Genomic DNA, 12,130 nt, shown 5'->3' with positions numbered 1-12,130 from the left:
GTAGTGTGGGGTGGCAGGGGGATGCAACGTGGCAACATCAAGAGATATAATCAGTAAGACTCGCCTACGTAAACTAGGCCTAAGAAGGCAGTAAAGTGTTAACCTACCATTTGGAGACAAAGTCACGGCTGGCATCGAATGCATACTTGGCTCAGCTATATACTTGAAGTCTACAGGAATGTCCCTGCAAAAGGAAGAAGTATGTGTTTCATGAAGACATGGAGGTTTTCCAAAGGGCTGCCTCCAGTCAGCTGATTTATTCAGCCACTGAACCATGGAGAGTGTATGGTGGTGTCCAAAGGAAGAACGTGCAAAAGTTCAAAAATATTACAAATGCCCACCTAGAGGGCTCCATCTGTGGAGCCATCTACAGGATAACCTCCAATAGAGTGAATTTACACCCATCAAATGACCCAGAGTCTAAAGCAGAATCATAATTCCAATTGTTAAGAGTAAAACTGTAACACAAAGATACTCTATTGCCTCCAGTTTAACTGCAGCTCTTACAAAATTCTTAGATAGGTAGCAAGAACAGACTGATACGTGCATGTGTCTTATTGGAATGTCTTACTGACTTGAGTTTGGTTTTAACTAGAATATTTCTGACTTTTTTTTTTTCTTTTTTAAAGGAAAACAGGAGTCTCTCTGACAATGCCCTTTTCCTCCTGATCTCCCCAAATGGGATGCCAACCAGTTCCAAATGTTCACAGCCGAACTGAACCGTGAACTTTCTGGTCTCGATTCCATACAGGACTGTGCCAGTGTACGTTTTAATAAGAACATACGCTGTCCTGTACAAAGGCATGTGGACCTAGGGAAAAAAACAGTACAGTCTAATCCTTACTCTGCAGAACTGTCATTTGCTTTTGACTATATAAATTGAATTACTAATGGGCCGTGCATATTCACAGTATTCCTCATACCCTACACTAGAAGGCTGGTAAAAAGGGAAGGCACGCACGTGTCTTTCTCATTAAGCAAAAGAAATCTCCAGCAGAAAATAGATTTGATTAATGTATTCAGCAGAAAACACATGCAAGATGTTCTGTAGCAACATTCATTAATACAAAGGGGATGGTTAGGACTTCGTTGTCTAATTCGCACAGTAGAAGAGCTGCTGGGACACTATCGGAGCAGAGAGCATGGATGGCTGCCTTGTACTTGCTGACCGAGCCTTGCTGGATGGCAACACGGTCGACATTAGCAAGGTAATTACACTTCTATTTTATTGTAGTGTAAGTTATTTCCTGTCATCCTGTGTTAAGTAATGTGCACATGGGCAGCGGGGTGAGAAGCTGCTCTATTGTCAGGAAGCAACACAAATGCTCCTGCGAGTTAAATGTTAAAATCATTTACCCCTCTGCATAAGAAGGGCAACCCACTTAACACACTGTGGATAAGAGCACGCACAGGGGTAACTGGCTTCCGAACAGGCAGACCTAAGACTACTGTTGGACAGTGAATCTGTAAAGGAATAACAAAAAGTCCATATAATCTCTGAGGCTGACCAACATGACAGCACAGGAAGTGCAGCCCCCTGTGCCCCATCCTGCCCTTTTGCAGCAATACCCAAACAGCTTCAAACCCCACCTGCAAGAGGACACAAGGTCATCGCTGCAGTAAGGCCAGATCCTGATCAACTCCCAACATCCAACACTTCCTCAGCCCACTGGTCATCTGGAGTCCTCAATGCCAGGTAAAAGCAATCTCATTGGAAGCCCCATTAAAAAAGTCTCATCACAGAAGATGCATCTCCAAATGCTGAATTGTACTGCAGTGAGAACTTTAAATGCAGCACAGATTGTCCTGCCTTTTCTCCCTTCACAAATGACGGCAGGCTCAGCTACTGGAATTTATTCAGGACGGCTCTGCTTTATGTTGAAACCTACCAGACACGCTTAGGACAGCTGCAGGATATGCTGCATTAAACTATTAAGCAGAATAAAGAGATACATTTATGTTTCAAATTTGCTTCCAGTCAAATTGCTAAATAAGTGATATCAGCCTGCTGCCTTAAAAAAACTTTAAAAAAAATTACCAAGAAAGATGCTGTCATGGCTGCCTGACCTCAAAACTCATGTGATATATCGCTTGTTCAAATTTTTAAATTTAAAGATCTTCAAGTCCTCTCCCCACTTCATAGCATTTCAAAGGTTGAAAAGTTCTAAATATCAAAAGTAATATCTGCTAGCCAAGATTTAGAAACGTGATACTCTGGGGTCCTAGCACAACTTCTTCCCCAAGCAGGAGAGAGAAAAACCCTTTTAAAGAATGAAGAAAAAAACCCAAACCCAACCCAATCCAATTTTGGGATCTGCACATCATGAAGAGCTCCCTCAGGAGCCTACCGTATCTCTGCCAGGAACAATGGAGAGAAAAGGCCTGCTGAGGGGTATGGTTTTACAGACATGACAAGGCTCCTAAGCCTGCCAGGATAATAGCTAAACTACCAACGTACAGTTCTTGCTTTGCTAGCTGACTTGAAGGTAAAAGGAAATAAAAGCCTCCAAGGTCAATCGCCCAAATCATTTCACTGTTTATCCAAGTAGGACCAGATGCGTATGAAGCAGACATAGACAAAATAACATTTTGCATTTCTAGAAGAAAGAACACAGCATACGATACCCATGTCAACTTTAATATCACTGCTGTATTGATACAATCACATGAAATGCAAAAGCAGACAGATTTTAAAGTACTCCCATTAAGATTCCTAAAGAAACCATTTAATCTGCAAGAGTCTGTCCTATACTTGCAGTCTGAACTTTAAGCAGCCAACCAACTGCAATTCAGTGTACAGCACAGTGAAATCTATGCATGGGATGAACTCCTGGGGAAAGGAGATTTAAATTCTCAGGGGAGAAGTTCCCCACTGTGATGAAGTCTGACATGGCATCCCATTATCAGCCCTGGCCAAGTCAAAGTGTTTACAAAACATACTACAAAATTCCTCTAGACAATTGAAGCTAAGCAATTAGACCAGCTTCAGTTACTGTCTTTTAAGGCCCTACTCAGGTCATAATTACTTCTGCTTTGTTTCTGTAGGATACTGAAGAAATATTGTGCTGAAGAATATATAAGGAAACATGCCAAAAGGTGCAGTAACCAAATCACCCTAAGTTGCAAATAATTTTCCTTACAAATTTAGGAAAAAAAGATTTGAGGTGCAGCATGAAATAATTTGCCATGGAAGTTTTCAAGCTCCAAAAGCTTCTGTACTGAATATATTAACTTAGTTTTAATGTATTGTAAAAATCTGGATCTTGAAATTATAGAAATATGCCTACAGACCGATTAACATATATCGTGGCAGGTTGCGAAGAAAGGTTTTCAAGTTGTGCCTAGGAAGACAGCATTACATTTGCTTTTTATAAAACAACAAAAAAATCCTAGACGACTGTATTACAGAATATTGCCGACAGTTGAGTTCCCTATTATCTGAACAAGGGAGCTCTTTCTTCAGCATACAGCAAGCTCAGTATGTATTTTTTTTCTTCGGAAGGAAAAAAAACTTCTGCTACTGGAACAATCAGGTTGCAATGTTCCCATGCCAGAACCTTTTTGCCTTTCCTGCTTTTCCCCACAGAGTGACTAAATCCACCCACTTTGCTATTTATTTCAGCCATCAACACAAAGCTCACAAAACAAGGGCAATCCAATCTCAAGGAAATAACAGATTTGTGCAAGTGAGATCCTCCTCCCACTCACCAGAGAGGAGACACTCCTTAGCAGATACGATATTGCAAAGATTTTTCTTTAAGGAGTTCAGTAAATACATGGGACTAATTATGAAATACTGAACAGAGGCTCTCTTGGAGTGACATATGGTGACAGCACTACATGTCTAGCCTAAGCCTGGGTTCCCAGACTTTGGTCATTACCACCGCTGCTACTGGCAATGATAGCAGCCGATCACAGACACACTGAGGGTTTTGCTGGCTGCTTGGGTAACACTAAAATACCACAGATTGGAGTCTCTTGTCTAGGTGTTTAAAAAAAAAAAAAAAAAGAAGCTAGGAAGGAACTGATTAGTCACAGAGCTGTTGAACTAGCATCCATATTGTGCAACAGCTTTGCATGTGTGAACGGCAAAATGAAATGGATACCTAAAGATATGGGAGTGATTATTTCAAAAAGAAATTTGAAATCCTAGAGAAATCTTCAGAGTCCTAAGCTGAAAATCTTAGTACCTAGAACCTTGTGGAAAACATTTCGGATAGGAGAGATTTGGTTTCTCCCCAGATATGTTAAAAATTGGAAGCCATTTAAAATGATGTTTTTATGAGTTTTTCTTAGACAGACTTTCACTTTTCTGTCATCTATTGTATTCATACTGTGGGTATCAGCGATTGCCAAAAACCCCAGACTACCAGAAAACCAGAAATGAAGCTACACTAAACTAGCCATGTCATACATGGGCCAAATATTATATAATACTATGGCACATCCAAGTTCAAAGCTTTCAAAAGTGACACTCACTAAGGTAACAGAGCAGGCATTTCTTTAAAAGGTTAATTTAAGGGCTAATACACCCTTGGGGAAAAGAGAGAGAACAGAGATGACTAATAGAGTGCAACGTGCTTCAGGCTGACAGGGCTGTTTTATGCTTTCTTTGGGAGAGAAGGAAGTCTGTGAAGTGTCTTGAGCATTAAGCCAGGACGGGTTGGTTAGCATTCAGCAATGTGATAGGAAGCAACTGGTTTTAAAAATTTAGAATAATTTCTCTAGAGTTTTTAAAGACACAATATTAAGATAAATTATTAATAATTAATGCTAAAAATAAATACAGCCCAATGCCCATATAAAATCTGCACCAATAAAACAGAGGCTATTTAAGACATTTTACTTCGCATACAGTGATTTAGGTTTTGTAGGCTTTAAAAAGAGTTTTCAAAAATTGCAGTACAGTAGGACAGTAATTCACTATTAGACATTAAGAATGATTTCAAAGACATTGAAAGTATTTTACTAAGCTTTTGGAAAGGATGTTTCCTTTCACTGGACAAAAATGTTTAAGAACTAGACTGAGTGGCAGTATGCAGGAGTTTGCAGAGTATATGCCCAAGTTCAACAGTTACCAGAAATTAGCAACAACAATAGCTGAGATTGTTCTGGTTCTACTTTATTGTGAAACATTTTAGCTACTGCATATATAATTACATAAAAAATTGTAGAAATTTAAATTCAGCTCTTCTTCAGCTAGCTAGAACTCAGTACACTCCAGTATCCTATGTGCTACGTATACTTTTAAAAATAAACTCTCTTCTCAGTTTGCTCATAATATACTTCAAGTTAAAATTCAAATTTTTAAACTTACCATTCCCAGACTCTTAAACTCTTGTCATCAGATGTACTCACAAACCTTCTATTTTCATCCACAAACACAATGGTGTTGACAGCTCCCAAATGCCTATCATATTCCTGCACAATCTCACCACTTCGAATATCCCACTACAAATAAAAAAGTCAGAATAAGACCTTGTTTTTACTAAATATTGTAATTTTTAGAGGAAGAGATATTAAGTAGACATACCTGCACAATTTTCTTATCTGACATTCCTGCAACAAAGAGATTTTGTTTATCTTCGTCAGGATTGAACTTGACACAATAAGGAACCTTCCTGTTTGTGAATCTTGAAATACATTGCCCTGCAACAGACAAGCCATTCACAGCACGTTAGGTTGGAAGTTCTATGGGCTGATTAGTTCTTTGCAGATATTGATAAAAACCATTCATTCTACTTTTACTTTACTAACAGCAGGAAATATTTGTTTTAAAGCCCTTGAGAGGATTAGAGGGTAGAATTTACCCTGCTCTTTGATTATACTTTCACATTTGTATGCACGCACCTGTATAAACACATACATATACAAACTGTTCCGTACCATTACTACAGCTTTCCAAACAATATAACTGCTCAGTACCCTGTATGTCATCAGGACCTATCAAGGACATCAGGACTGGTCAGGATATCACAAGCTGACCACTGTCTTTGCATAGCATCACCTCCTTAGGATCAGAGGTCTTCTTGACAAGAAACTTAAACTCAGGCAAGAATTCCTCAATCCTAAGCCTAGAAAAGGATAACAGTAATCCAACTGCAAAACAAACTACTGACCTCTTCTCCTAGCCTCAGCCATAAATACCCTAATTACATGTTATCTGTAACTTACAGGAGCCTGTTTTAGTCCGAAAGCTTAATATATTTTTCAGGTGTCTAAATTACTGAGTTCAGACTCTGAAGAATTTGACTTATACCTTTCTGGCTGTCACCTATATGTGACTAGTGGCACTGCTAACCAAGAAAGCTAACGTCTTTTTTCAACATGGAAACTTCCTGTCTTAGGAACAGACTTAAGTTTAAAAGAATATTGACAAAATCTACCCTGTATCTTTTTAGCTTAAGAAACTATCTGGAGCAGAATGTTACAGAGCATCTCCCAGGCAGTTCTGTGAGAGCATCAGACCTACCCTCCATTCCCTATACCAGCAGCTCAATTTCTACCACCTTTTCTTATTTGGAGCACTCAAGTTCAGGTTAACCGAAAGATCAAGTGAAATAATTCTAGATTAAGAATATTTAGGTCTAAAGTGTGATTTCATTACTTAATTTTATGCCTGTAAATGTAAACATGCAATTAACTGATTTGGTAAAATTTTGTCTTTTTGCTGAAAATTGTTCTGGCATTACAAGTAACTATCAAACGTCTCAAATAAAAAGGTATATGAAATACAGGTATATAGGTAGTGTCAATTGCACCATTACAGATAACAACTAAACATTTAGGAAAAAAAGACTATTCATCCTGTAATGAAAGCCTAAACACTGAACTACATGACGATACTAAGGACAATTGGAAACAAACTGACTGATAATATATCTTGATATTTACTATTAATTAAACACAGTGCCAAATAACAGCATCTACAAATACAAGCCTACCTGTTTCAGTGTCCCAGAGTTTAAGATAGCGGTCATAGGCAGCACTAAGAAACCGGGTGCCAGCATTATTAAAACAGATGTCTCGAACAGCTTTACTATGTCCTACAAGATAGGAAAAATGTGATGATAAACTTTTATCCATTCATGCTTAGAATGAATAGTTTTTTTTAAAAACATTATTCAAGGTAAATGCTCCAGTCTTTAACAATACAAAGATATTTCCTTATTGAAGTTCTTCATGAGCACTAGAGTAAGAATGATTCAAGTGAGAAAGAAAAAGTAACTCCTAAAAAACGATGAGAATAAAACCCCCAAAACCCCACACCTCTAAAGCACTGGAGAGAGAAACAATAGCATTGCACAGAACCAACCACTGTGCATCATTCATAAACTGATATACAAGCAGAACTTTAGGTACTGTTGGCTTCAAAGATTGTTCTGGTCACAGTTAAGAGCTGCAAAAGAAGTTTAAAATACTGTAACAAATGTCATCATCTAATGAAAAAGGAGAGACAAACACTACAGGACATACATTTAAAGGAGAAACATTTAAAATTAGAAAACAGGTACAAAATATGGGAAATATTAGATCAGAAAATTAAGAATGCTTTAATCTGGTGTTAACCTTGCTACCCCTCAACCCCAATACTTTCATCTGACCACTGCATCAGACTTGTAGGAGATGTCTTCAGTTAAAATATTGGCACAGTAACTTAAATATATCAAAATAGCAGGTGAATCTGGTTGATAATAAGGACCTTTTGAGAAGAACAGTCAAACTGTTCAGAAAGAGCAGCCTATTGAGAGAGAACCTTTTTTGAGCCATTATCTTCACCACACTGCTGTCATCAGAAATATTAGGTGACAAAAGACTTCTTTGTTGTTACTCAACTTATATTCAGTGTTCTAGAAATGGTCCCATTTCAAAAGGAGAATCAGCTGCTTTTGTTCTGCATTCAAGGCTGCTAAGAAGTTTGCATTTCTCTGTCTCTCTCAGCTACCTGCTTTAAAAAGCACCTGTTACGTGAACAAAGACGGCACCCCGTAAAAAAAAATAATCCCATGCTTTTGCACTAGAAACTCAGTACAGAAGAGACTACCTATTTAAGGTGGGGTCAGACCACAAGATGCCCTCACTGCAAAAATACACAGGGCTACTGTTCTCAACATGAAGATGGGGCAATTTAATTTCACAATTTTGCCTTTGGAAGAGTCTTGCATAAAGTATTGATGACTGCAGTACACTGATGTTTTAAGGGTCATAAGGTGTTATACATCAACATTAAATTGCTTGGAATAATGACAAATGTTCACTAAAAACTTGCACCTTTTTCGATTCTCGTTGCCAAGATTATACTGAATACCATTTGTCTTGGATGCCTACAAGTCCTCTCTATGATAAATTACTAAGCTAACCTAAATTATATCCTTCCACGAAGTTGTTTTAAATATACATCAGTTTAAAAAAAAAAAAAGACTATTACCAATAAATGTTCGTAGACATCTTCGATCACCATATACTTCCCATAGCTTGGAAAAAAAAAAGGGATGGGGGAAAAGATGTCAATTGTTAAACAATAATGATGCTGAAATTAAGCACAAACATATATGGCAACCTCTTAAGAAATTAATTACAAACATATGACATCTACTGATTAATCACAACTATCTACCCAGGAATTCACAAGAATGTTCTGTCACCTTGTTAGCAAAACCCCCTTAAAATAACTAAAACCTCCATGCCATATTCCGACTTTAAAGCCCTAAGGTTTTGCTAGGAAAAAAAAAAAATATTATCAGCTTTCTAATACGATGTATGCTGGACTAAAATGACATTAGTTCAAGACCACAAATGCTTCAGTAAAACACTTCAGCAGAAACCTATTGCTAGTTGTAAAACTAGGCTTCACAGAAAATGAATTATTATAATAACAAGGGCAATAACCTGAGGAACTTGTGACCTTCTAAATGCTATTACTAAATGATTAACACTTTTTGACTGTTCTAATACCCAGTCTTGTGTATTACTTCTAGCTTTGTTCCAATGAATTTGTAACTTAAAAATCAAGTGAGAAAAATAAAAGTAACACAGACAAAAGGTATTTGGTAGAAGTACCAAATGTTTAAGTATTCCAAAATGCATTGTCTGTATTTGATGATGATATAAAATATATACATGAAAATAGAAGAATAACTCACCTTAATTTTGCAATCCATAGAGCAAGACAACAGTATATGCCCAGAGAGAGGAAACAATCTAACTGCACTGACACCCTGTAAATAAGGACAAAATTAAACAGTAAGTGGAGCATCTAGATATTTCCTCAGTTCACTTGCCCTCTTTTCTAAGCAAAAAGCTAAAGCTTATCTTCATAAAATATAAAGATACTGTATCTTGAAAAGAAATAACCTACTGACATTCCGTTTTAGAAACAGCAATGCATTTTGAACAATTGTTATTGGCAACAAATGGATTCATTTCAACAGCTGTATATATACCCTCCTTCAACACTCACACCATTACTGTGGTAAACACAGCAAAGAAATACAAATTGTGGGTTTGGGTGACCGTTTTTCCCAGCTTTTCTAGATTTGTGAGCCCATCTTTCTTTTGCTTCTCTCATTGATATCATTATTCATCTCTTGTTTGAAGGAAAAAGTTCTTTTACGCATCAGTCTGTTCTAATAGGATAATAGGCAGAGGAGTGACTAGACTTTGGGGAGGAGATGTTATTCTGGAAAGCACTGATAGTTGCAGCTACAAGCTCTTTGATGCAGCAATCATTGAAGAAGAGTTCAGAGCTGTGACTCAACTAAAAATGGGTAAAAGCCAGAAGTGTTCTCTGTGTCCTCCTTTCTTCCATCTTTCAGGTATCATTAAGGTGCTGTCCATTGCAGCACAGCATATTCCCTCAAGCAATACTGAAAGTTAGAGGCAAAAGAAGCAGCAAATTGAGTATAGGCTTTAAAAATCTGATCGGTGAAACATTTTTTTAATATCAAAATTATGTATACAGTTACGGGCTCTGGCACAAGAAGAAACTGTAAATATTAAGTAGCATCATAAAAGAAAACTCCTAACAAGGCAGACCTCTCAAAGGTAATAACTGTATTTGGGAATCCTGTAATGCTGATGCATCATAATCACAAAACCTATGTAACTTTTCGTAAGTTTGATATGAAACAGCCCTTAAGTACTTTTACTATTAAAAAAAAAAAAGCAGCATTTTCAGGGATCTCTAGAATTAGCCTTACTCTTATTTACGTGGTAGTTTAGGAAATAACTCCAAATCCCACAGAAGTCACTGAATAATATTTGTCCCTTTAAAGGAGGTCAGGAAGTCACTATGTTCATGAAAAAGTATATGCAGGTAAACAACTGCATTTGAGCAGGCAAATACCTTGTATGACTGTGTAATGCCACCAATTACACGCATAATGTGGAAAAGACAAAAATACTCCTTCCTTCTACTGATACTTCAGTTTTATAGAAGTTACTAGCTTCAGACACAAAGTGAAGTGGGTTTTTATGATGCACGCTCACAAACACAAATTCCTACCTTTGTATGTCCAGACCACACATGGATTTGTTTCTTTGGAAGATAGCACTTCTCAGGTGGCACTGTAGAACGTAGATTAACTCCAACATCTTGAGGGACATGAAGATAAGATCTTCCCTGATAGTCATACATTTCCTTAACTGAAAAGGTAAACACAGAATTCTGAGAAGCCAAGAGCCTGTATTTTAAGAGGTTATAATCTTTGAAAGGCTCGACAGCCACACGCAATTAAGGTTATTATCAACACAGCTGCTATGCTGTGAAGTGGGAGGGAATGAAAAAAAAAAGAAAAAACATTTCATAGGACACATGTGGAATCTTATTGGACATCAGTTAAGCTCAAATTAAGTCATTTCTGCAAAGTCTGCTTGAATCTGATAATCTGAACATTAAGACAATCTCCCCCCTACACATCTTACTCATCATCAAACAGCAAGAGAGTTCCTCTGGCCAGCAAAGGTTTGCTTACATTAACTCTACACAGATTATAATGTGCAACTCTAACCCTGGCATTTGCTTGCAATTCATATTCAGCCAGCTCTGTGCTGTGTCAGTCACATCGACAGAATTACAAACCAGAGAAAAAGAGATCCATTTGGCCAGTGTGAACCAATATAGGTCAGCAGTAGTCAACAGCTCTTCTTTAGCTAGATTTAGGAAGTGATTGGACAGTCAGATGTGCAGGGATGCATTCTGCATAGAAATGGATATTTCAGAGTAGACTTGTATTGGAGAGCCATGACATTAAGCTGCGCACTGATTAAATTAATTTCTCAGTTTCTGGGTTATTGTTATGGCAGTTTTGGTTGTACAAGTGACCTCCTGCACAGTATCAATGTTTACACATGTCTACAAAATGGCGTATTTCTGGAATGTTTGTGTTTGAGAAGATTAAAGTTTATCTTGTAAGGTCTTTCACCATGAAACTTCAGCTAGAGACCATGAAAAGTTGGATACAAAATAATTATTCTATAGGAGGCTCAGTGGCTAAAATTTCAGGTTTGTTATGCTCGTCACTATTCAATAAATAGTCATGATCTACTACATATAAACAGAATGAAGCACTGATGTCAGCAACAATCTCATAGCCACTTCTTCTTTAATGCACGTAAGAAAGGATGCTCCAGCTGAGCCTGGCTGTAGAAAGCGGTAAACAAAGAGAGACTTGGTTTACCTAACCATCTGTGCCGAGCAATATGAGGCAGGACTGTTTTGCATGCAGAGAGTTGAAGTAAGTTTCCAAAAATCACTTAATTTTACTTACCAAACCATTTTCTTTGAAGGTACCACATGCTATAGGCTTCCATAGGGTAATTATTTGATACACAATTATTCATAGTATGACAGCAAGAACATTTACATTAAGAACTCAGGAAGTATAAAGTCCAAGTGATTTTCTAAATTGTATGTAAGCCATAACTCAAAGTACTACCTGCTGATGAAAGTACTGGAACATAAAACTGCAGTAATTCTGAAGCTGAAATTAAGCCAAACTCATAACTTTAAAATGTTTGCTCTGTAAAATAGGAAAGGGATATATGTGTCTAATACCATTAAAAAATAAATAAATAAAACCAGTACCCTGAAAGATGACTTTTCCACGCTGCTCTTCACAGTATGAAGTGG

At 37.4% G+C, this 12,130-nt stretch overlaps 1 protein-coding gene across 1 annotated transcript in view; it reads right to left on the bottom strand.

The window, feature by feature from the left end:
• CDC40 (cell division cycle 40) overlaps positions 1 to 12,130 on the bottom strand; it is a 32,054-nt gene that overhangs the window by 4,177 nt on the left and 15,747 nt on the right. Inside the window, exons 6-12 of the mRNA XM_009326432.1 lie at positions 10,505 to 10,644; positions 9,144 to 9,218; positions 8,429 to 8,474; positions 6,945 to 7,046; positions 5,534 to 5,649; positions 5,318 to 5,451; positions 108 to 184 (exon numbers count right to left, since the gene is read on the bottom strand). Coding sequence (XP_009324707.1) covers positions 108 to 184; positions 5,318 to 5,451; positions 5,534 to 5,649; positions 6,945 to 7,046; positions 8,429 to 8,474; positions 9,144 to 9,218; positions 10,505 to 10,644 — 690 coding nt within the window. The remainder of the gene's footprint in view (positions 1 to 107; positions 185 to 5,317; positions 5,452 to 5,533; positions 5,650 to 6,944; positions 7,047 to 8,428; positions 8,475 to 9,143; positions 9,219 to 10,504; positions 10,645 to 12,130) is intronic.

This window comes from Pygoscelis adeliae, unplaced genomic scaffold, assembly GCF_000699105.1.
Source record: "Pygoscelis adeliae isolate BGI_AS28 unplaced genomic scaffold, ASM69910v1 Scaffold206, whole genome shotgun sequence".
NCBI classification, from domain to species: domain Eukaryota; kingdom Metazoa; phylum Chordata; class Aves; order Sphenisciformes; family Spheniscidae; genus Pygoscelis; species Pygoscelis adeliae.
Note: the sequence above shows the minus strand (reverse complement) of the source record. Positions and strands in the feature narration are given on the sequence as shown.